General features: G+C 50.3%; 2 protein-coding genes across 5 annotated transcripts; both read right to left on the bottom strand.

Annotated features, from left to right (window-relative positions):
* Nucleotides 1-820: 820 nt before the first annotated feature.
* galnt17 (polypeptide N-acetylgalactosaminyltransferase 17) lies at nucleotides 821-10,632 on the bottom strand. 4 transcript variants are annotated; one of them, XM_061681863.1, is made up of 12 exons: nucleotides 10,464-10,630; nucleotides 10,076-10,357; nucleotides 8,534-8,717; nucleotides 7,851-8,017; nucleotides 6,005-6,179; nucleotides 5,358-5,555; nucleotides 4,960-5,077; nucleotides 4,442-4,627; nucleotides 4,220-4,357; nucleotides 3,242-3,337; nucleotides 2,661-2,822; nucleotides 821-1,513 (listed from the first exon to the last, which is right to left on the bottom strand). In XM_061681863.1, the coding sequence occupies exons 2-12, from the start codon at nucleotides 10,299-10,301 to the stop codon at nucleotides 1,367-1,369; spliced, it is 1,797 nt and encodes a 598-aa protein (XP_061537847.1). In that variant the 5' UTR covers nucleotides 10,302-10,357; nucleotides 10,464-10,630; the 3' UTR covers nucleotides 821-1,366. The 4 variants fall into 4 exon arrangements, with proteins under 4 accessions (XP_061537847.1, XP_061537848.1, XP_061537850.1 ...); XM_061681865.1 differs by having other exon boundaries at nucleotides 1,400-1,513; nucleotides 2,661-2,818; nucleotides 10,464-10,632; XM_061681864.1 differs by lacking the exons at nucleotides 10,076-10,357; nucleotides 10,464-10,630 and adding an exon at nucleotides 9,116-9,799.
* An 858-nt stretch (nucleotides 10,633-11,490) lies between these two features.
* LOC133405153 (polypeptide N-acetylgalactosaminyltransferase 17-like) lies at nucleotides 11,491-21,533 on the bottom strand. The gene is made up of 11 exons (XM_061681862.1): nucleotides 19,993-21,533; nucleotides 19,381-19,564; nucleotides 18,589-18,755; nucleotides 17,232-17,406; nucleotides 16,686-16,883; nucleotides 16,471-16,588; nucleotides 15,353-15,541; nucleotides 14,542-14,679; nucleotides 13,851-13,946; nucleotides 12,379-12,540; nucleotides 11,491-12,288 (listed from the first exon to the last, which is right to left on the bottom strand). The coding sequence occupies exons 1-11, from the start codon at nucleotides 20,369-20,371 to the stop codon at nucleotides 12,151-12,153; spliced, it is 1,944 nt and encodes a 647-aa protein (XP_061537846.1). The 5' UTR covers nucleotides 20,372-21,533; the 3' UTR covers nucleotides 11,491-12,150.
* Between the last annotated feature and the right edge of the window lie 1,312 nt (nucleotides 21,534-22,845).

Genomic DNA, 22,845 nt, shown 5'->3' with positions numbered 1-22,845 from the left:
TACCGCCACATATATTGTGTCTATTGTCGCACAAACGTTAGGCACTCCAAGACGTACCGAGCGCTCGGTTTATTGGAAGACTGTCTCGGTCGGCACCGGAAGTGGCATCGTTGTGACCTTGTAACAATACAATCGTTCACTTGGATACATTTCAACATCTCAAAAGTACATTTGGACACGACGGAGGACAGACTTTTTCACCGTGACGTCACTCGTGGCAAAAGACGGACGGACGGACGGACGGACGGAGCTTTCTCCGATGGCACCGCGAGTAAGCCGGACCTTTCGACTCCTTTGAGCAAGGCGGAGCCATTGAGACAAGCGAGGCGATTGCTCGCTCGATCGTAGGCCTTCTCTTCGAGCCCAAGTCGGAAAGTGCCAAGGCCGCAGTCTACAATTCAGCAGGTAGGTCGGTTCCAAACGGCAGATGGTCGAAGTTCAGACCTCGTTAACGTCAACGCCGAGAACTGACTGGAGAATTATTGGACTTTTCTTTTTTGACGCTGAAATGGGTCGTGCGCTCTGGTCTATCAACTGGCAGGCCACATTCCGCTGGATTTATTTCAATTTTGGTTCTAAGACGGATCCTTTAGCGGGCTTTTTGGGCAGGGTTTTGTGCCACCTGGAAGCGTGCCCCTCCCCCTATTGTTTACAAACACCGGCCCGCCGACCGCTACCGAGGACGCAAAAGAGAGCAATATTTTATTGCTCATCGGAGTCCAAAAGAAGTTTTATTTCGAAAATTTGGTGCGTCCGTCCGTGCGTCCGTCAAAACACTCAACTCGGTCAAGCGAAATGGAAAAAAGGTACGCCCGCAAGCTCGGCAAATATTTGTAATTTGTAATCAAAACAAACACAAATCCAACAGGCAGAATAATGAAACAATATCAGGCAATAAAAACAATATCGGCTTTACTGGCACGCGCCGAACCCGCTCTGCATAATAGGTCGCCACGGGCTGGAAATGAGGCAACGAAGCCCTCAAAACGGCTTCAGCACGGCGACCCCGAGCAACCGCCATTGGAGAAAAAAACAAAAGATGACCGCCCATTACAACAAGTACATTCGCTGTAACGGTCAGTTCTAGTTTTCATCATTAGGTTTTAGTCGTCAAATGATGTCTTCGTGCGAACGCGGTCGGCCCTCTTTCCTCCTCCGGTCGGCTCCTCCGGGTTCATTTCTTTCGTAAAGTCCCGACGCGAGATGGCGTTCCGTAGAAGTCGATCCCCAAATGTTCTCGACGTCGAGGCCGAGGAGATCGTCACCGACGCCCCCGCGCGTCTAATTATGTCAATGTGCGAAGCCGCGCCATCTGGTTCACGGCGACATCCCGCTCGGGCGAGGCGGGTAAACGCCACCGCTACCGTTACGCCTGCGTCCGCGGCGTCCCGGTGTTCTTCATAGTCCAGCGCTGCCCGGAGCAGGGCCGCAGCACCGCCCGGTGGCCGAAGTACACGTTGGCGGGCACCGCCTCCAGACAGCGGCCCGTGGCGGAGTTTACCAGGGAACCGCCCTGCGTGGGAAGACCGGGAAGATCAGTTTCACATACCGCCCAAGACCTTCATCGTCATGAGAAAAACTGGTACTGGTAGTAGTGATGAAAGAAGAAATGAAAGAAGCTAGGCTAACCGTATTATTGACCAACCGAGCGCTCCTTCATGAAAAGTAAAGGTAGCGGTACCGGTAGCGGGAAGGATGGCAGTACCGGAGGTGGTCGTCGAAGAAATAGAAGAAGCTGGGCTAACCGCGCCGTCGACCAAGCTAGCTCTCTACCGTCACGAGAAACAGTAGGAGTGGAGGTGCTGCAGTAGTTGGAGCATTAGCGGCAGTAGTCGTAGAAGAAGAAGAAATAGAACTTCCGATGTTAAAGACAAAGTTCATTTTCGACTCAAACTAGTTCAAAGTTCAGTTTTCCGTTCCAAAAAGGGAGTACTTCATGCGGGAGTTCATTTTTTTTCTCTCAGCCTCCAAATACCGCCATTTCATTTCCGCATTGTTGCCACCAATCGGTGCGCACTGGTAGCAGCTGCTGCTTTCACCCGACAGTCTCAAAAACATGAGGAAAAACTTTTTTTGCAAAATGAGTCATTCAAAGAAAAACTGGACTGACGAACTTCATGTGCAAACACAAACACAATCCGAGGTAGAAAGGTAGGCCTCGCCGCAACCAAGCCGCCACCCTTCGCGTGAGTACTTGCGAAGGTTTTTGTATGTGCGCCGAAGGCACCCGTAAAACAGCGACCCACTTCGGAAGGCTTTACAGTATCAATCCCGCCCCCCAGCCAAATCCAAGAGTAAAAAAAGCCTACGAGGACGAGCAATCACATGACGTTTTCATGACGCGTGCGACTTCTGGGCGCCGGGTTGCCAAATGAGACGTTTGTCCCCGGACGCACGAATGAGCGCGACGGTGCGTTTCGACGGGTTTTCTGCCGGAAACCTCGACCCGAACCTGGAAGTCCAATGAAAAAAACCGAACCGCCGTTCAAAAACCGGGCAGAATGAGCGCGTGGACGGTAACGTTCATCAGGTTCATCAAGTCACTTCAAGTTGGTCCAACGTACGAGCGAGTTCGCGAACTTTCATTTCCTGAACTAGATCGGGCGCAACACCGCTCGAGACCGAGCGAGCTGTCCACCTCCGCCGGAGGAAGCCGTCACCTGAGCGAAAATCCACTCGGCGCGGCGTCGGCCGTCGTCTTTGTCGCAGTCCAGGAGTTGCGGCAACGCGCTGGCGGGATCGTCCGCCACGCACCGCGTGTCCGATCCGGTGCTGCCCAGGGGGCCCAGGAACAGACGACCCTCTTTGGTGTAACGTCCTAACTGGGAGACACGACGTATCAACACGGCGCCAGTGCCGGAAGCAACAAAGTATACGAGTACATTTCGCAGCTGTCTGTACTCGACCGGAGCATCCTTTTTCTCACGCCGTTTTGACTTTCACCCCAGACATTGGACGACAGGTATCGAAACGTTTTACTCCCAACTTTGTTGAAATAGGCTCGCTACTTTTTCAACATCCTCAGATGACAACGTTACAAAGAAGCAACATCATTTTTACTTTTGCACTTAAGTAAGTACGTGTCAGTCTGTGTTCGGTAAAGGACTCGAATCGGTACTTCTACTCGAACCGAAGTCTGTACGCAAGTTTCTGTACCTTGTTGACTTCAGTACAGCGTGAGTACATTTGCCACCCCAGAGCGACACTCCGTCGGCACTCGGGGAGTTAACCTCCGACCTACCTGGGGACCCCAGCCGTGGCAGGGGTGCAGGGTGGCCGTGTGGTTCTCCCTCACGCCCTGGTCCAAACACAGGTGGCTCACTTTGGAATTGCGGATCTGAAATGACAAACGTAGCTTGTTACGATGTTTGTAAACAGGTGTGCGTTTCATCGCGATCCTAAACGAAAGGCGCCGCGTCCGGGGGACTCCCGGGTGAATGAACGCTGCCCTGAACTGAAAACCAGGACAAAAAAACTGCGTCTTCATTGAGTCAGTGGAACCGGTGGATGAGGAGGATCACTGGAGTGGATGTTGTCAATCCGAGATCAAAAACTGGGAGATGGCAAGACCGCCTTGTGACGTACTAGCCGCTCCTAAAGGGCCAGACGAGGACCCAAACCTCCGTGGTCGGGGTTGCGGAAGGTATTTTCTCACAGGTCTGTCGAAAACATTTGTCGTGTTGTCTTTTTTGAGTCATTTAGCAAAACCTAATGACGCGCAGGCTGGCTAACATCAGCTCTCTTGCTAGCTCTATGGATCATTGATTTCATTTTTCCGTTTCGCATTGCAAATAAGAATCTGTTCTCGATAAATGAATCAATACCATGGGCTACCTGCACAGTTTCAACCCTGCTGGAGACCAGTCCGGGGTGTCGTCTACCTTTGGCAATCCCTGAACAGGATACGTGGTACAAAATGGATGTTTGTGTGGACTCGCAATGAATGAAACGCATACCGAGACCGGAACAAACCCTGGCCCAAAAACCGAGGCACGGACCAGACCGTGGGCTACCGTTGCCGTTGCGCCCCTACCGGGGACCTTACTTACATACAGAAACCGTTCCAAACCGTGGAAACAAAAGTCGAAGTACGGACCACACCGTGGCTTGCCTGTACCGTTGCAGCCCTAGCGGAGACCTGCCCAGCGTGTCGTCTCTGCCTTTGGCAATCCTTGACCAGGATACGTGGTAAAAAAAACAGATTTTTGTGTGGACTGACCTCGCCGTAGTAGAGCGTGTCGTCGTACGTCCTCATCTCAGGGTAAACGTTGTCCAGGTACCACTGGAAGTTCTTACACCGCAGGCTCTTCCTCAGCGCCACCCTCTCAGAGATGTCGCCGAAGTCGATGCCGTGATTCTGCGCCGGTTTCACGTCACATCGGGTGAGGTGAGCGCGTCGCACGCGTGCGGTACCGAGACGGCAGACGTTTGTGAGTGTCACCTCCGTGGGGATGTTCCAGGCCAGGTAGACGTTGGACTTGAAGTGGTCCATCCAGACTTCTGCCACGCGCAGGGCGTTGCGGCGCATGTGGAAGGCGATGTTGCTGTGGTACGGCTTCTTCACGCGGGCAATGTGAGCCACGCGCGAGCACGGCAACACCTCCATGCTGCCGCCGCACGTCCACACCTGCGCGGGGCGCCACACTCGTTGGGGACAAAACGTCAGCTCATTTCTGTCGCTTGGCAACCGTCGGCGTGAATGAGGAAGCATGCGACTACGGAACATTGGCACTTTGAATGAGTAGTGCAGATGACTTTGCATTTACTTGAATGTTTTGTTCCAAACGCCAAGTGGAATGCATAACACAGAGGGCGTCGAAGCCTTTCACTGGGAAAAGTGCGGCTGTCGAAATCATACTCCTGGGTGAAGCTTACAAATTGTGGGTGTGGAACCCTTTCATCAAGTGGTTCCACACCCGCATTTTTCCACACGAGTGCCTTCAGGGCGCGTCCACTAACCCTGATGCCCAGTTCGATGTTCTCTCCCCCGTAGACGTCCATGCCAGGGTCCAGCAGGCCCAGCTCGCCGAAGAAGAGCCGATCGGCCACGAAGGAGCAGCCGATCATGGCGGGACTCCTGTCACGTGACCAAAACACGCTATCATTTCCTTTACAAGAAGAGGAGTAGTTCTTTCCGGGTCTACGGTTACTGTAACAGCGCCACTAGTTTATGTTAGCCTCTCTATGCAATCCCCCATGGCACGTTAGCACGGGGCTAGTAGACGTCGGCTCGATGAGATGGTACGGTTCGGTTAAACATTTGCGGTTGCGGAAGGAATCTCTCGCGACGAACGGGCCTTCACCGAATTGCATTCTCTCAGTTAGCTTAGCACAGTAGCCGCGCGAGTCGCGCCCACCTGATGGGCGCCGCCACGTCGCCCTCGTCCCACCACTGCTTCGGCGGGCTGATGTACATGCACCACAGCTCCCAGTTGTAGCCGTGGCCCGAGTTCTCGTAACGCTCCACCTCGAAGGTGTCGTGCTTGATGTTGTCGATGGACGGCAGGACGATCCTCCTGCGGTCCTCCTTGATTCGAGTCAGAACCGGTTCGGCCCTGGGGAGCAAATGTAAAGGCAAACGTAGACGGCTTCATTTTTTTTTCTTCTTCTTATTTATTTCTCCATACGAGAATATCAAATCATATTAGCATTATATTACAATTAGGAGAAGTCATATGTGTGTTAAGGTGCTGCTGTATTGGTTAGCAAGACCGTTGCAATGGGTTACTGTTTTACAGCGACTCCCGGATGGAACCGTGGAGACATCTACAGCAGTCCAGGAAGCTATTTATTCTTCTGACGTGGATGACACACGATACTCTTGAGTTCATTTGAGAGACTCTTTATGTGTCCCGCGAGATACTTCTGTCTTGGTTAGCAACAGCGTTCCAACGAGTCGGTTAGCAGTAGTATTGTACAGTTTAGCACCCGGTCATTCGTCTCGAGTGACTAAAGAGGGGACAGCGTCTCTTATATGGACAGCCCAGTGGTGTGAAGGCCTCACCAGAAGGGCGTGAACTCCACGTGGGCGTCGAAGAATCCCGTCACCTCGGCGGTGGCCGCCTTCCAGCCCTCGATCCTGGCCCGGATCAGACCCTCCCTCTTGCGGTTCCTGACGATCTTGACCAGGCCGGGGTAGCGCTTATTCACGTAGTCCTCCAGAGGTCCTTTCAGCTGCTCTGTTCCAACAAAACGACGACGACGACATTTTCGTCGGGATTGACTAACTGGAGGTATCAATACACTCACATCAGGTATCCGTTCACTGGCGTCGGATATCGATTCGAAACTACTACGCTACTAGCATATGCGCTAGCGTTTGATATCAATGCACCATTATCAGATTTACAACATTAGGTAACCGCCTCCACGCTAGTATTAGATGTCGATATGCTATCATCTGATATCTACACACTTGTATCAGATATTCCCACACTTACATCAGGTATCTCCATGCAGTCCGTTAGCATCAGCTCGCAGTACACTAGCATCGGGTATCGATATGCTAGCATCACGTGTCTATACACTAGATATCGCTGCGCAACTATTGGATAGCGACACACTGGCATGGGATATCGATACACTAGCGCTGAATACCAATATTCTAGCATCAAATATGCAAACATCAGATATTGATATTGTAGCATCAGATACCGATATGCTGGCATCAAGTGCCGATGCCCTCTGTACACCAGATATCACCACACCAGCGTTAGATATCGATACGCTCGATACACGAACATTGGGTAGCGATGAGATAGCATCCGATATCGATACGTTAGCATTGAGTATCACCACACTAGCAACGGGTATCGCTACACTAGCCTTCCGTATCAATATTCTAGCATCCTTTGTGCATCCACCAACGTCGACTATTGATCCACCAGCGCCGGGTATCGATATGTTGGCATCAAGATTTGATACAGTGGACATTGCAACGCTAGTATTAGATGTCGCTGCACGACCATCAGGTATCGGTATTCTAGAGTGTAATACGTATTCTGTTGGATTGTACTCCGAGGTACTCGGCCGATGTCATCAGTCCTCGTCCGGAGTCTTTCGTCATTCTTGGTTGGAGTCAAATCCCGTTTGCGGTCGAAACATCAGCGCGACGCCTTTTGATCTGTGACGCAACCCGTCAGGCGCTTCCTGCTCGGCCAAAACGCTCGCACGCACTTCGCCGTCGCCGTCATCATTCAACGCTTTTGACGTGTGTCCTGACGAGGAAGTGTTCCTTATTAGTAGAGCGGTTGCTGCACTTGTACAAGCGCAATCGTACAAATTGTTCCAGACTTCTGGGTGGAACCGCACCTCGAATTCTGGATTCCAGATACTTTGGCTTATCGGCAACGGGGAGTTCCTACGTTGATATCGCAAAACTGAACCATTTTCTTTTACATCTCGGTACTTGCAGAACCAATGCAATACGCCAAAACTGAACTCCATGGCCGCGTTTCCCTCTAAGCGTTCAGGTACAGTCCATAACCTCTTGGTACTTGTTGTTAATACGTCAAAAATGAACTTAGCCAGATTTACGTTTTAGGGGTTTTGACCTCTTAGTGCTTGTAACTCCTCCATTAATACCTCACACCGAAAAGGTTCTGGTACGTTTATTCTTGGAACTTGTAGTACCAATGTTAATACCTCAGAGCTGAACTCAAAAGCCACATTTCCACCCGATGTTCCAGGAACCTTTACTTCTTGGTGCTTGTAGCTGAACATGACTAGCTCAAAGCTGAAGGCTGTAGTCGCATTTGCATCTAAAGTTCTAGGACGTTCTACGGCTCGGTACGAGTCGTTCCCTGAACTAGAAAGTTCGCGGAGGTCTGGAAAACGTTGGCTTGCCGTACCGTCGTCGCTGCGGTCGTCCACCAGGATGATTTCCTTGAGCAGGTGGGCCGGCGTGTGATTGACGGCCGAGTGGACCGAGCGCAGGATGACGGACAGCGCCTCGTTGACGAAGATGAACACCAGCGCCATCTGGGGGAGATCCCGGGGGTGGCCGACATCTCTGCACCTGTACGGACGTACGTACGTGTCATATGCACTACGTGTCGGAGATTTCCGAAGCGGGCGGCGGATCGCGAGCGACGACAGCCGACCTGCATTTTTATTGACTGCATTTTCCACCTAGTTTATCGTGACCCGATGCTCGCGTATCGATATCCGGTGTCGCTAGAGCGCTAATGCTAATCGCTAACGTTGAGCAAAGACTGATTTTGTTCACTCAAATTGTGTTTGTGCCATGCACTCGGTACCAACATATGCAGTCGATGGAAAAAAACGACCAAAAAAAACCTACTCGTAAGTACGAGTACTTGACGAAATAGCGATAGGATAATGGATTGTAAAAGCGATGAGCTCGTGACAGCCCGACTCGATACCGGACGTAAATAAACTTCTTCGATATGTTCTGATGTTCGCGTATCGCTGGCCAGCGTTAGTGTATCGACACCTGACGATCGGCGACGGTAGTGTGTCGATATTGATCGATACCTGCTATATCCGACGTGTTCCAATATTGCGTGCGGACCTGCTGGGTCTGTGGTCGGGGATGTTTCTGTCCAGCGAGATGGTGTCGCTCAGGTAGGCGTCGTAGCCGTATTTGTCCCTCAGGTACTTGGCGTCGCCCTCCTCACCCGGAGAAAGGCCGGCGGGCAGGCCGCCGGCCCCCCGGCCCCCGAAACCCTCCGTCAGGCCCAGAGACTTGGACAGACCTGCGCACAACGCGGCGTGCGGTGAGCTCCGTGGCATTGTATCGCGCTCAAGAAAAGTGGGGGGCGTTGAAACACGGGTGCAGCAAAATGCGTGGAAGTTGAAACCCTTCACCGGGAAAAGTCCGGGTGCTTCGACACCCAGATTCCCTGCCGGTGTGATGTCAAAATGGGTGTTGAAGCGTTCCACCCGGAAAGGTGCGGGTGTTGAAAGACCCACATCCCTGTGAGTGCAACAAAATGTGTGGATGTCGAAATATTAAACACGCTTAAACACCCGCATCCCAATGGGTCCGACGACAAAAGCGGCTGTGGAAGCATTTGAGCGGAAAAAGCGTAGGTGTTGAAACACCCGCATCCCCAGTGAGTGCACCCAAAAGTGTGGGTGCTGAAAAACTCACATCGCAGCAGGCAGGTGGGTGTTGAAGGAGCAACATCACCCTCGGGTCTTCCCCTTCGCGAAATGCCGAGAGATTGTTTCCATATTTGGTGTACTCGACGTGTTCGCATTTCAAGTCCCGGTAACGGTTGACGACAGACCGGTTCGCGCGTCCACCTCACAGTTCCGCACGTTCTCCCCGTGCCTGCGTGGCTTTTCGGTTCATTGAAGACTCTAACTCGCCCGTCGCTGCGAATGGTTGTTTGGCGACCGGCTCGGGGCCCCACGACGGGCGCCAGCGCGCCCGCGATGTACGACAGTACCCAAATTCACAAATGGAGACGTTGACTTGGTGAATTAATAATTAACTATGAATAATAATTCCTTCATAACAATGACATCATTGATGGAGTGAATTGAATTTCCAAATGAAGAAATATGTTTTCCTCCGCCTTGCACGTCAACTTCGACGTTGCTGACACGACGAGCATCGCGCAGTTCGGAAGCGAGTTGCCAAAGCGAATTTCCTTGTCGTCCTTTGTGTTCGTGGCAGCAGAGGTTTGAGTGCCTTTGGAAAAGTAGCGGCAAAAGCTCTGAATTTGTATTAAAAAAAAAAAGTTTCCCATCCATCGCGTCCTCCTACCGAAGCCGACGCATGGCGATCGGCTCTCTTCTGGGTCAGTCTCAAATGTGACGCGTTTCGTTTGGTTTTTTTCCCCCCTCCCAAATACGCCCCGGAAGCGCCACCTGGTGGTGCGATCTACTGGCTTGGCTTCACCATTTGGGACTTTTCCGAGGTATCTGCGCACGTCGTGCACACTTGTCGTGAGGTCAACATGCCGTGATGTTCTCCCACGTTGTCCACGCACAACGCCGCGAGCAATTTGCGTCGGTTTGGTTTCCTTTGACCACGCGGTGTTAGGGTTAGCGATGCACGCGTCCGTCGAAAACCAATCGGCTCGGCGTTCCCCTTCGCACCTACCGTTCAGCTGCCTGTACACGACGTCCTCCAGCGCGCTCAGCCTCTTGAGCAGCGCTCGCTGGCCGACGCCGGCGCTTCCGTTGGCCCGGCTCGGCCTCGCGCGCTCGGCGTCGCCCGGCCCGTGCGCGCGCTCTCCGCACCGGCTCCACAGCGTCACGATGCCGGCCGCCGCCGCCAGCGCGTTGAGCGCCAGCAGAAGCCTCCATCTTCTCCGCGCCAAAGCCATGGACGGCCAGGTTCGGCTTCCGACGAGGGCGAGTCAGCGCGACGAGCGTGGGCGCGCTGCGCGGGAACGAGGAGAGCGACAGTGATTTGCAGCGAAGCAAGATGCTCGCGCATCCCCCGAGCCTCCATCGCGGAGCTCCCGCCGCTTTCGGCGCCTGCTTACCGGGGCGGCGTCCGCCGGGCATCCCGCGGGCGAGCGCGCTCAGGCGGACGGCAGAGTTCGTCTCCTCCGCACCGGAACCGCCGACGTCATTGTGTCAATACGCCGCCGTCGGTGACGGCGACGATGACGATGACGATGACGATGACGATGAAGAGGACGATCGGGACAAGGCGCGTGCACGTCCGGCAGACTGCAACGCGCGCGCGCATGCGCCACACGTGCACGTGAGGAGTGAACACGTGTTAACCCACTGGATTTGGACGATGATTGAAATAGGAGATGATATTTGCGTTTCTACCTTGTAACCTTATGAAAGTGTCCAATTTTCCCATGATTATTATTCCGTGACTTACTCGTTTGAGCAATATCAAACATTGCATTTCATCATGCACTGTCAAATATCATGTAACGACATATGAGTTTGTCATGTCTAACTTGAAATATGACTTGACCCTTGACATTTATACACATTTGATTTTGCATCGTGAAATATGTTCTCTTAAATAGGCGAACTCGCGTGCGGTGCCGTTCATAGTTACGGTCAATAAAAGGTGTAGATCGTGCCATAATGCGACCAATAATATGACTTTACAATTTACATAACCAGTATATTTTGCAGGTGCTTATTTGAAATAACTGTTGAAAACAAGACGTGTCTTTTATGATCATTTATTTTCAATACATCATTCCTTGTTGTTTTCTGCACATGCGGCATGTGCATATTGTCAAATAATGTCATCATTTATATTGATAGCGCTGCCCGTCTGCATATACAGTATGGATGGATGTTGTCATTGCGTAACATTGTATTATTATTATTATTGTTCGATTCGCATGAACCGATGTCGTTTATATCCATAAAGGTGGATAAAGGCTCCATAAGCGTTCGTTGGCTGTGTTGCTTTATTACGTTACAAAACATGAACATTGAACTTGACGATACGGGGCAAAGGTCAAATGTAAAAGAAACAAGACGACGGCACCCTATTGCGACTCACAACTCGATTCATTTTGAAAATAGACAAGGTTTTATCTTGGAAATAGAAGACTTTTTATTGTAAAAATGACTTGACTGAATGAAATGAAAAATGTACAACTTCATCTTGAAAGTAGATGTTTTTCCATCCAAAAAATACATGTCTGATTGTATCCTTTCCAACTTCAGTTCTCAATAATAATAATGATCATAATAATACAGTGTTGACAATCGAAGTTGTGCCTTTTGCAAGTTCAAACCCATGAAAACCAGGAACTTTGAATGCCTCGTCGTGGACGTGGCTAAAATGGGATCGACGCTTGACATTTTTTCTACCAGATGACATCGTTTATTGCTTATACAAGGGAGGAATTTCATGTTATTTTCCATCAGAGGTGTTCGTCCTACTGCACTCCAACGGTGCAAACGAATGACAGGCATTTGGATTTCAACCAGTGGGGAACGCATTCGTTGTCATTTAAGAAGTGGAGGCGAAATGTAACGATACTAGTGTAAGAAAAAAAAAATGGAGCTCCAGAGAAGAAGTCAAAATGTCCTTTTTTTTTACCTTGTTTTTCCAACTCGCGAACAAACCGGACGAGACGTAGGACAACGTCCGGGAGCGCCTCCTACAGCCTAGAGCGGGAACTGCGCCGGCAGCCACGACGAGCCCGATCCGGCGAGTCGGCCGGCAAATTCGACGACGTCGACTCAGAAACGTACGGCGGGAGTGGTCAGGTTCCACCGCTGGCCCGAGCAGCGCCGCATGACCACCTTGAAGAAGGGCTTGCTTTCCGACGCCACCGCCTCCATGCAGCGCCCCGTGGCCAAGTTTCGGACCGCGCCGCCCTGCGTCGGGAACGAGGGGGACGGAGAGAAGCTCACTTCGCGCGCCGCTGACCAAACCTCATATATGACGTGACGGGAACGAGGCGTCACCTGAGTGAATTTCCACTTGGTCTGCTTGACGTTACTGACGGCGGCGCAGTCGAGGAGCCGCGGTACGTCGCCGGCCGGAATGTCCACCAGGCAGCGGGTAGCCTGGTAGCTGTTGCCCAGCTTGCCCACGAACAGCTGTTTGTTGTCGGCGTAGCGCACCAACTGGAGAGACGACATGAACCGGGACGTGCGAAGACCGAGATTTAAAAAAAAACAAAAAACAACAACAATACAAACGCGGAGGTTTCGGGAAAGAAATGCCTCAAAGGTCGCTTTGTTGATGTTGACCGAACCAAAATGGCTGACTTCCCGCTTAGCGTGGGGCGCGCGTCCTGTCAGGATAGACATGTCCCCCAGGGCTGGGACGTTACGGTAGCCATAAATTTCCCGTCGATCTCGGTGATCAGCTGTGCGCGTATTTCCTCCATGTAACACGGCGGGAATGTGCGTGACAACGGCCAATCGGAGCGCTCCTGTGCCTGCTCCGCTTCCATTTGCAAGTCGGCGGAGTAAACGCAAACCGCGCTTCCTCGGCTGGCGCGGCCCGTCGCCAGATCGAGACTCCCCGTCCGACTCGGTCGGCCTCAAAAGGAAGCCGCGCTACGTCGCGAGTTTCCAACGGCGGTCGTGCGGCGCCGTCTCCAAAGCGACGCGGGGCGACGCTGTTATAAGCAGCCGAAAAGGCACAACACCGTTTATTCATTTGAAGACGTGGCAACCAAAAAAAGCCGATTGCGGTCACTCTCTGTTGCTAGCACAGTAGCATTAGCAGTTAGCCACCGGCAACAAAAATCAATGGTGGGATCGTTAGTCAGGTGGTTTGTAAAATGGCAAAACGACTTCATCTGTATTGTCCTTCAAAATTTCAAAGGAGCAATAATGTTCAAAAAAGGTTATGTAGCATCATAACTGGAGAACGATCATGTTTACAATGCAAGGCGTCTGCATTATCCCTGCGGGCGCCGTTTGTTTATTTTGTATTTTGTGCCTCCGGAAATACTCACGACTTCAAACCAGTGTTACATTTTCGACATTTGTCGCATTTTATTATTTGTATTTTATTTGGCATATTTAATATCTTGTTGGGGTTATTGTGTTAAATGTTGAGTACCATTTATTTATTTCTTTTTTTTTTGGGGGGGCCAGATCACCCTAATCAGCCCTAATCTCCACCCAATTGGCGAAACATTTGTTGGGGGCCAATTTTGGTCTAACTTTCCAGGGGACGTCAAAATAGCAATTGAAATATGGAGCTGCTGCTTCAAAGCAAAATGGCCGACTTCCTGTTCGATCTCATTTTTCCTCAACGCCTGCATGAGAGAAACTGTCGCGTCTCATTTAAAGCAGTAAAACTCCAGCGTCGCCGTCGCTTGTTCACGTCCATTTTTGGTCGCTACCGGTGATTTTGAAAAGTGCCGAACGTCTGTTTGAACAAATGACTCGTGCGTGTTGTAGGTGTGAGCGGGCGCTACCTGAGGAACCAAGCCGTGGCAGGGGAACAGGATGGGGGTGTGGTCTCGCATTTCTCCCTGGTCCAAACACAGTTCGCTGACGTTGATGTTGTACATCTGAAGTGACAAATAAACCCATTTTGCATGTCGAGCCAGCAACAGCACGATAACAACAAGACATATATTCCCAACTTCACCCCCCGAAATCGGACATTTGGTCGGTCCCGCGGGTGCGAGCGACTACCAAAAGTTGGATCCGATTGTTTGGAAATTTGCCCCACTTTAAAATCTATTCTAAAGCTCACTGGGAGCCAGCGCATAGGCTTTAGAATTGGAGCAATATGTTCTGACCTCTTTGTTCCGGTCAGAACCTGAGCTGCAGCGTTCTGAATGAGTTGCAGCGCCTTACTGCTCTTTTGGGAGAGTCCAGTCAGAAGACCATTACAATAGTCAAGTCTACTTGAGATAAAAGCATGAAAAAACAAACAAACAAACAAAAAACAGCCCCTGAAGACAGTTTGACTTAACAACATCAAATTTGGTAGACATGTCTATCATAAGCAGACCCACAAAAAAAGTCTCAAGAAGCCATGCCTGAAAGGACACAGGAAGTCTGCCATTTTGCTCAAAAGCGGCCCATTTTGGCCATTTCAAATTGGAAGCGCATGTTCTCGACAGATGGCCGATGCGAAACTGAGCTGCGTGGACTTACCACGCCGTAGATGAGTGTGTTTTGGTGGGTCCTCATCTCGGGGTAAACGTTCTCTATGTACCACTTGAAGTTCTTGCACTGCAGTCTCTCTCTGAGCGCCACCCTCTCAGAGACGTTTCCGTAGTCGATGCCGTGGTTCTGGTCAAGTTAGGGTTTCGCACACGTAGCGTCACTTCATCACTTCCAATTTCAACAATTTTACATCCATTTGCATTGAAATAATATCCCAAACAGTTTTCCATAGATGATTGACATTTGCAGTCGTTCACCACCACAACACGACACCAAGGTCTAACGACTCAGCCGTAAGAATGTGAAAATTCAGGCCCCAGAGCCACTTTTGACTTGGCGACAGGAAATCCGGTGGACACGTGGAACACGAGTAGACCGACAAAAACGAAGCGACACAATTTGGTTTTGGGAGCGCGTAGTTTAGGAAAGACTAGCGAGTGACATCGGTAGCCCGGAGTCGGTCGCGTTGCCCGTTTACCACGCGGTGAGGGTTAGCGGTCAGTGTTAGCGTCCGCTCCGTGCTCCTTGTGGGCGTTTTCATTTTGTTTTCATTTGCGCGTTTGGCTGCTCGTCCCGTTCGGTAACGGCCGAAAGCGCATCTCGTTTTCCACTCGCGCACGTGTCACTCTGAACTTTGGCACGCAACAAAACTTGTAAGTTGGGGCATGTCCTTGTACTTTCAAAGTGAGTTGTAGTGAGCTAGTTGCAGCGCATTTTCGGATCATCTGGAAATGTCAGCCCCCGAAGCCGAACAACTTTTTGTTGAGCAGCGAGCGTATTGGGATTGCGCAAGAGTTACCTCCATGGGAATGTTCCAGGCCATGTAGAAGTTGGGCTTGTATTCGTCCAACCAGACCTCGGCCACGCGAAGGCCGTTGCGCCGCATGATGGTCGCCAGGGAGCCTTCCAGGTAAGGTTTCTTGAAGCGCTCGATGTGAGCCACGCGGGAACACGGCAGCATCTCCATGCTGCCCCCGCACAGCCACACCTGCAGGGGGCGCAGTGGGAGGGGGTAAATATGACAACACACTCGGGCGACCACTTTTTGGGAGCGATGCTGGATTGATTGGGATCTTGTGCGTCGAGATACAACGAGGTCATTATGATTATTATGATTTTATTTTTTTTTATCAGGGCCGACACCGACGCCAATTAGTAGCCAAGGAGGCCGAGAATCGATATTTGGAGCCGATATTATCTGTCGTCAAAGGGACAATATCGGCAACGTTTTATTACATTTATAATATATATAATATACATTTATAATATCCATTTTATTATTTATTCGGCAAATTTTCGAATAATACAACACGCCAACTTCACGAGATGCCGTGAAGCATATGTTTATGAAACAGCTTTTCAGATTTGCAACATGTTGAAGGTTTTCCTTCATCTCGGACAACATTTGCAATTTGCGTTTGTTTTTTCAAATTGTAAGAAAACGTGCAGAGAGCTCTCAGGCTCAGCTGCATGTCCTTTCGAGTTCAATGGAAATGTCCACAAATAAATCATTTGGCGACTGGGAATCAGGTTTTGCCAGATTTTAATGCAACTGAAATGTCGATCTCTCGCTTCGAAACAAAAAGTGGAGGAAGCTCCCAGGGTCAGCGGCATCGCTTATAAAGTCAACTGCAAATCCCAATGAAAAGTTACTCGGTTTAAAACGGACCTCTTCTCGGCCGTGGATTAAAAAAAGAAATAAAAACGCCGATGCCGACATGTGTCAAAATGTTGAATGTCGGCGACGGTAATCGGTCTCTACGTGCCGCGTTTTAGTCCAACTTGTCGGACAAGACGGAGCCCCGCGTGAAGACGTCGACGACCGCACTACCGGAGCTTCTAGCGCTAACCGCTAACTAGCTGTCTTTTTTTTTTTGGTTTGTTTTTTGAAGGGGGGGAACCGCACGAGATACTGACCCGGATGCCCAGCTCCACGTTCTCTCCCCCGTAGACATCCATGCCCGGGTCGAAGAGGCCCAGCTCGCCAAAGTAGACCCGGTGGACCACGAAGGAGCAGCCGATCATGGCGGGACTCCTGTCGCACGACCCCAATGACGTCATACGTAATTCCGTACATAATAGAAGCTTGTCGTTTACAAACAAATTGAAAAGGTGTCTTGCGGGCGCCCCACCTGATGGGGGCGGAGTCGTCCTTCAGGGCCCTCCACGCATCGGAGGGCTTGATGTATTTACACCACAGCTGCCAGTCGTAACCGTGGGCCGGCTGCCCGAAGGAGACCACCCCGAAGGTGTCGTACTTGATGTTGTCGATGGACGGCAGGACGATCCTGGTGCGGTCCTCCTCGATCCGGCTCAGGACCGGCTCGGCCCTGGGCGGCGAGCGAGCGCGCGGCTCGGTTAGCGACGGAGTCGAAGGCGGTCATTTGAGTTCAGGGGCCGCGCGTTCACCCCAACCCGATCCCAAGTGCGGCCCACTTGGGATCGCTCCTTTATATACCGATGGCCGAAGGAACTATAAATAATGACAACTCCAAATGCAAATACTGACGAGCACATTTTGTTTATTGATTATAGGGTTTAGGATGATTATTAATTTACTATCATTACGCGCCTCAAGAGGTGCTGCTGTTTTGGTTTGCCACAGAATTTCAATGGGTTTCCGTCACATTTTTTCTATCGGAGGGACTGGCGCACAAAAGGTCATTTGAAGGCCTCACCAGAAGGGCGTGAACTCCACGTGGGCGTCGAAGAATCCCGTCACCTCGGCGGTGGCCGCCTTCCAGCCTTCGATCCTGGCCCGGATCAGACCCTCCCTCTTGCGGTTCCTGACGATCTTGACCAGACCGGGGTAGCGCTTATTCACGTAATCTTCCAGAGGTCCTTTTAGCTGCTCTGCGACACAACAACAACAACAACAACAACATCTTCATCCCGCTGGGCGCAGACGCTCGTTCCGCGGGTTACCTCCACCAAGGCCAGTTTGTTGCTGACTTGTGGAGCAGAAGAACAGGTTACACTGATAATGCGTAATCGAGCTATTTGTAGCCTGCTAAAACAAATACTGCACCTAATGAGCTTTTTTTTTGTGTTTTCACGATGCAACTGACCCCTGCTTTGCGCCACTGTTTTTAAGAATTCAAACAAATGGAAAGATCCAGTGGTGGTCCACAATTCTCAATGAAGCAGGAAGGAACAACCGTCATCTGGTCCATTTATTATTTGCATTCCGTCACTGAAGTCCTATTTGGTCACATGAGAAAAGTCTCAACAACAACACGTGCTAAATTTGGACAAAAGCAAATGATGTCACGTTAATAAAATGACATTAGCTCGTGGCGCTGAAGCGGCGTAATCGCAACGCGAGAAGTTCAAAAGGAGACAAACTCGTCCCTCCGGTTGGAAATGAAAGCATGTCGAGACCGCTGTGACGGCGACCGAAGGCTGAAACCTCAAGTCGCGAGTTCAAGACGCTTGTTTCACAATCTAACCTCCGCGTGTTGACAATGTTGTTAGCGTGTGCGCCCGCGCGCCAACTGCGGACAACTCCCGTCGTGTCCTGATCGGCGGTGGCTGGGAGAGTTTTCTCTCTCGCGCGGGCGCTGGACGGATAGATGCGCGCTCGTGAGAATATTTTTATCGTAGCATTTCATTTTTGCTCGATTCAATCTTGCTTTATTTGACCAGCCTCCGTCGGTCCAGAGCTTCCCTCACAGGGTGTCGCGCTGCCTCCCCGCTTCGCATATTGATCAAATCCAACTCCTTTATAGCGTTATTCTTTTCATATACAGTGGTACCTTGACTTATGAGTCGAAATGTCCCGTATTTGACCAAACCAACTTTTTCTAGTATTTGGAATGTAATGTTGTCCTGACGGTGCCTCCGTAAACACGTGAAATATGAATGAAAACGATCCACGCATTCCTGAGTTCCAGGCCGCGGGTTGCGGCGTTGGCCGCGGCGTATCCCGAGCTCACTTCGGGGAGACATTTGCTCGCGGCGCGGCGCAACCCGAAATGGAGCACAGAGCACTCTGACGCCGTGTTGCATTTTGGGAAGGGGAAGTGATCGTCGTACCGTCGTCGCTGGAGTCGTCCACCAGGATGATTTCCTTGAGCAGGTGCGCCGGCGTGTGATTGACAGCCGAGTGGATGGAGCGCAGGATGACGGACAGCGCCTCGTTGACGAAGATGAAGATGAGGGCGATCTGGGGGAGATCCGTCGGGTAGGAGTACTCTTTGCATCTACACGCACGCACAAAAATGCTTGTTGATCTTTTGGATGAGCCCACATTTGCATCTTTTAAACCACGTTAACATCAATAGCATGACATTAGCATTTTGAGCTAACAACAACATAGCGTGATTTGATATCAATCCGTTTGTATTCATACAGGGCTTTTCACGCGCAATCAAGGAAAACACAATGTGATTTCAAATGATTCAAAACAATTATAATACAAGCAATAATAGTTTCCGAAATATAAAACGGGGGGAAAAAACATGCAACTCATAACAGTATGAAATGCTCAGGTCATCATCATTATCTGTCATCCATTGGTTAATGTGATTGATACATTTGCATGAGGGAATGTAAGGGAGACAAATCATCGGCATGTAGTGAAATGTAAAGATGGGAGTCATTATGCTAATCGATGTTATGTCTGCGTACGACTTGAGAAAGTGTAATGGAAAGATTGAATAATAGTGGTCCAAGAATTGACCCTCGGGGGACCCCACATGTGATGTCCCTTTTATTGGATGCAAAATCTCCAATAGATAGCAAGAATAACCTGCGTAAGCTTTATTAAAAGCTTTTTTTATGGCAAAAATGTTATTGATTTTCTTTCAAAGGCGGACAAGTACTAACTTGCTGGGTCTGTAGTCCGGGATGTTTCGGTCCAGGGAGATCTTGTCACTCATGAAAGCGTCGTAACCGTACTTTACCTTCAGACTTACAGCTTTGCGCTCCTCATCTGCGGACAGCGTGAAGGGAACGCCGTCTGACCCCTGAGCCCCGAAGCCCTCCACCAGGCCCAGAGGTTTAGAAAGACCTGCACGCAACACGACCGTGATTTATTCATCCGGAAAGCAGCTCAAACTTGTACAACAGACATATGCAGTACAGTAAAAATGCCAATTTTCCACCCTTCAACATTCCTGCCGCTGTCAGGAGTCACAAGGTCATGCGGGACTTGAGCAGATCTCGTGAGACTTCAGCACAATGAGCTTCTAAAGCAGTGGCGGCTAGTTCAATTTCCCAAGAGGTCACAGAAGAGTCAGGACACGCGTCGACAAACAACGCAACGGCCGTCGCAAACGTCCGGGCTTATACGGGGACAAAGAAAATGAACCGGTCGTCTTGTCGACGAGCACGCGTAGACAAACGACGTCAGGGCACGTCGTCCCCGTTTTATACTCTTATTAACAGATAGCAGTGTCAATGTGAAGTCAGGTGACGTTCACGTGGGCCGCATCCTACCGTTCAGGTGTCCGTACACGATCTCCTCCAAGTAGTCGAGCCTCTCCTTCAGACGGCCGTCCACGCTCCCGCCGGTCCTCTCCGGCTTCATCTCTAGCTCTCTCTGGGGCTCCGTCTCGGGCTCCATCTCGAGCCTCTTCGACACCGCCCGAGGATCATCCGTAACCGAAGCGCCCCAAACGGGAAGCCGATGCCCGCTTTGGGGCCAGTTGCTGTTGGTGACTAACATGAAGATTGCCACCAGCCCGAGCACATTGAGCAAGAGTAGGAGCTTCCTTTTTTTCCCCATGCGAGCCATGACGAGAAGACGACGGCTGCTGCGGCGCCGTGTGTGAAAGCCAACAAACTGGTGTGGACCAGGTGTGTGTCGCGCAGCCATTAACCTGTAATTAACGCACGGGCGTCGCCAGGAGAATGTGAAAAATGAGGCGACGCCACACCCCTAACATGATAACTTAAGTTGGGTGAGACAGGACTCTGACCCTGTTACACTCAGCCCCCCACTTGTCCCGGGAGCACGTTCCGGACAGGTGAAAATCCAAGATACAGAGAGACCATATCAGCAATGTAAACATTGTATTACCAGTTGTCCAAGAATTGACCCTTGGGGGACCCCACGGGACGTCCTTTTTGCTGGATTCAAAATCCGCAATATACAGGGCGATTGAAAAGTAACTCCCTACTTTAAAATACATACTTATAATTTGGTCCTATGTTGTAATATTTTTCTCCATTTTTTTTTTTTTTTTTGCATGTCCCACGATTAAAGGAGCAAGTGTATTCTCCCAAACCAACGACTTTGGAAGAACTCGAAGGGCGATTACGAGAAGTGACCTCTTCCTTGTGAAATCAGTTCATGCGGTTCCCAGCCGGCTGAGAAAGTTGTGGCTCACGCTGGCGCCCATATCCAATTTGAAATCAAACTTTCTTCTCATGTTCATTTCTTGTAAGAACTATAGTTCAGAAATAAATGACAAGTGCTTAAAAATAGGGAGTTACTTTTCGATCACTCGGTATATAACCTGAATAGCTTTATTAGAAGCCTTTTAGCTTTTGGTAGGAACGCAGTACATCGATATTATGGTTGAGGGCTTCCCCGCTTGAGCCGCTGCCCCCGTTTTTTTCTTCTTCATCCAAGCATGAAGGTCAACTCGAAAATGGGAATGTAAATATTCAGATCTTACCCGGCATATCACTTTAACTGAAACAATACATTCATTCATTTTCCTCCGCTTATCCGAGGTCGGGTCGCGGGGGCAGCAGCCTCGGCAGGGAAGACCCAGACTTCCCCCCGGCCGGCTCTTCCGAGGCGTTCGCGGCCCAGCCGAGAGACGTAGGAGGCACCCGAATCGGTAACAATACATTTAAATGTTATCATTACAAAATAATAAGAGTTGAGCAACCACTACGCAACAAAGACGGACGGCGCGTTAGAAACTAAGTTGCTCGTCAAGCGACACCGTGTCATTACCGACAGAAGAAACCGTCAATATCAAAAATGATGTTAGTCGTGAGTCATTAATTCACAAAAACAAAGCACAATGCTGCGTTTGGTGACATTTGACACACAGTACCTCACCAGACAGGAAATTCCACTCAAGAGAAGGAACTCATTACTGCCGGGCCTGGTGTCAACAACTCGGCTCCATTTTGAAATGTTTTTTCCCGTGAAAACGACACGACGGTCCTCCAAAAGGGCCTCGGACTGAGGTTGAAATGAGCTTTGAGACTTGAGCTGGGACCAAAAACGATTTTTTTTACCCCAACAATGTAGAAGAAATGCAAAAAACAATCCAGGAACAAATGACTTCTCCTTCGTAACTAATAGGCTCCAATCCGAGGCGTTTACAGGACCTGGAACTAAAAGAACTAACCTTTTCGTTCTGGCACTGGAGCTAGCTGCAGACCCCGTCCCAAAGGTTTCTGGACCTCTGGATTATACGAGCAGGGTGTATTTAGTCAACCTTTATATATCCAGGTAAGGCAATTGTGAACAGACTCCCATTTGGAATACCGAACTGGCTACAGACAAGACTTTTGTTGGGCCCAATAAATTACCTAAGAACTCCATTTAGTCATTCTCGGTCCAAACACACACGGGTCCTCCGAACGTTCCTCGTCCCAAAGTCACGCAAGAGACTACAGTAGAATCTAAGAGCCTATTTCTCGGAACTTTACCGAGGAACGAGGAATTGTTGTAGGACCATTGCGAGTTGGGCACAAAGAGGGGGATAACATTTAGTTTCAGTTCCAGTAGGTTTTAGCTCAGAACTTAATTGAGACTTTCATTCCATTTCCTATGGTCCAAACACACTACGGTCCTTCAAAAGAGCCAAGTTCCTAGTACTAAATGCACTTTTCTGGGGTTGTACTATTTTAGGACCTTGACTGGGACCAACACCAAGCAGGGTACTTATTTCGGCCCTGGAACTACATCCAGCCAACAGATCTTGCGATCCAAGTACTGTCTCCCAAAAAAGCACTTTGAATTCATGGGTATTCTTTTTGGAACTTAATTGAGACCAAAAATGCTGTTTCTTACTTTCTCAGGGCATCGAATCGATCACAACAGGACTGTTCCGGTTATCTTTGAAGATGTTTGGCATCTGAGCAGGCGCCATCACTTCGTGCGACTCGTGTTGTTTCGTTCGCGAACGTTTCGTGCAGAAGAACGAATCTCTTTAATGAACGAACTGAACCGAATCAGTTTATGAAACGATTCGTCGTTTTAGCTCGGCCGCCAACCGCCGCCGCGAGCCGAGCGAGTCGGCCGGGAGCGGAAACGGAACTGTCGAAGCGTTCCGTCGCTCGCTTCTGAATCTTCGGCGAATGACCAATGAGGAGCCGGCGTGC

This window comes from Phycodurus eques, chromosome 7 (genome assembly GCF_024500275.1).
Source record: "Phycodurus eques isolate BA_2022a chromosome 7, UOR_Pequ_1.1, whole genome shotgun sequence".
In the NCBI taxonomy this organism is placed as follows: Eukaryota; Metazoa; Chordata; class Actinopteri; order Syngnathiformes; family Syngnathidae; genus Phycodurus; species Phycodurus eques.
The sequence above is the reverse complement of the archived record's forward strand: the minus strand, read 5'-3'. Positions and strand labels throughout refer to the sequence as shown.

What these genes read in the sequence shown, in the direction of transcription:
- LOC133405153 (XM_061681862.1), bottom strand. Translation starts at nt 20,371, where the DNA reads ATGGCTGCGCGACACACACCTGGTCCACACCAGTTTGTTGGCTTTCAC. An exon ending in CCGGACTACAGACCCAGCAA is followed by an intron (nt 18,756 to 19,380) that starts GTTAGTACTTGT and finishes GCGTGCGTGTAG; the next exon opens with ATGCAAAGAGTACTCCTACC. An exon ending in ACACACTCATCTACGGCGTG is followed by an intron (nt 13,947 to 14,541) that starts GTAAGTCCACGC and finishes TTGTCACTTCAG; the next exon opens with ATGTACAACATCAACGTCAG.
- galnt17 (XM_061681863.1), bottom strand. Translation starts at nt 10,301, where the DNA reads ATGGCTTTGGCGCGGAGAAGATGGAGGCTTCTGCTGGCGCTCAACGCG. An exon ending in GGACGACCGCAGCGACGACG is followed by an intron (nt 6,180 to 7,850) that starts GTACGGCAAGCC and finishes TTGTTGGAACAG; the next exon opens with AGCAGCTGAAAGGACCTCTG. An exon ending in GCCACGGCTGGGGTCCCCAG is followed by an intron (nt 2,823 to 3,241) that starts GTAGGTCGGAGG and finishes CGTGTCTCCCAG; the next exon opens with TTAGGACGTTACACCAAAGA.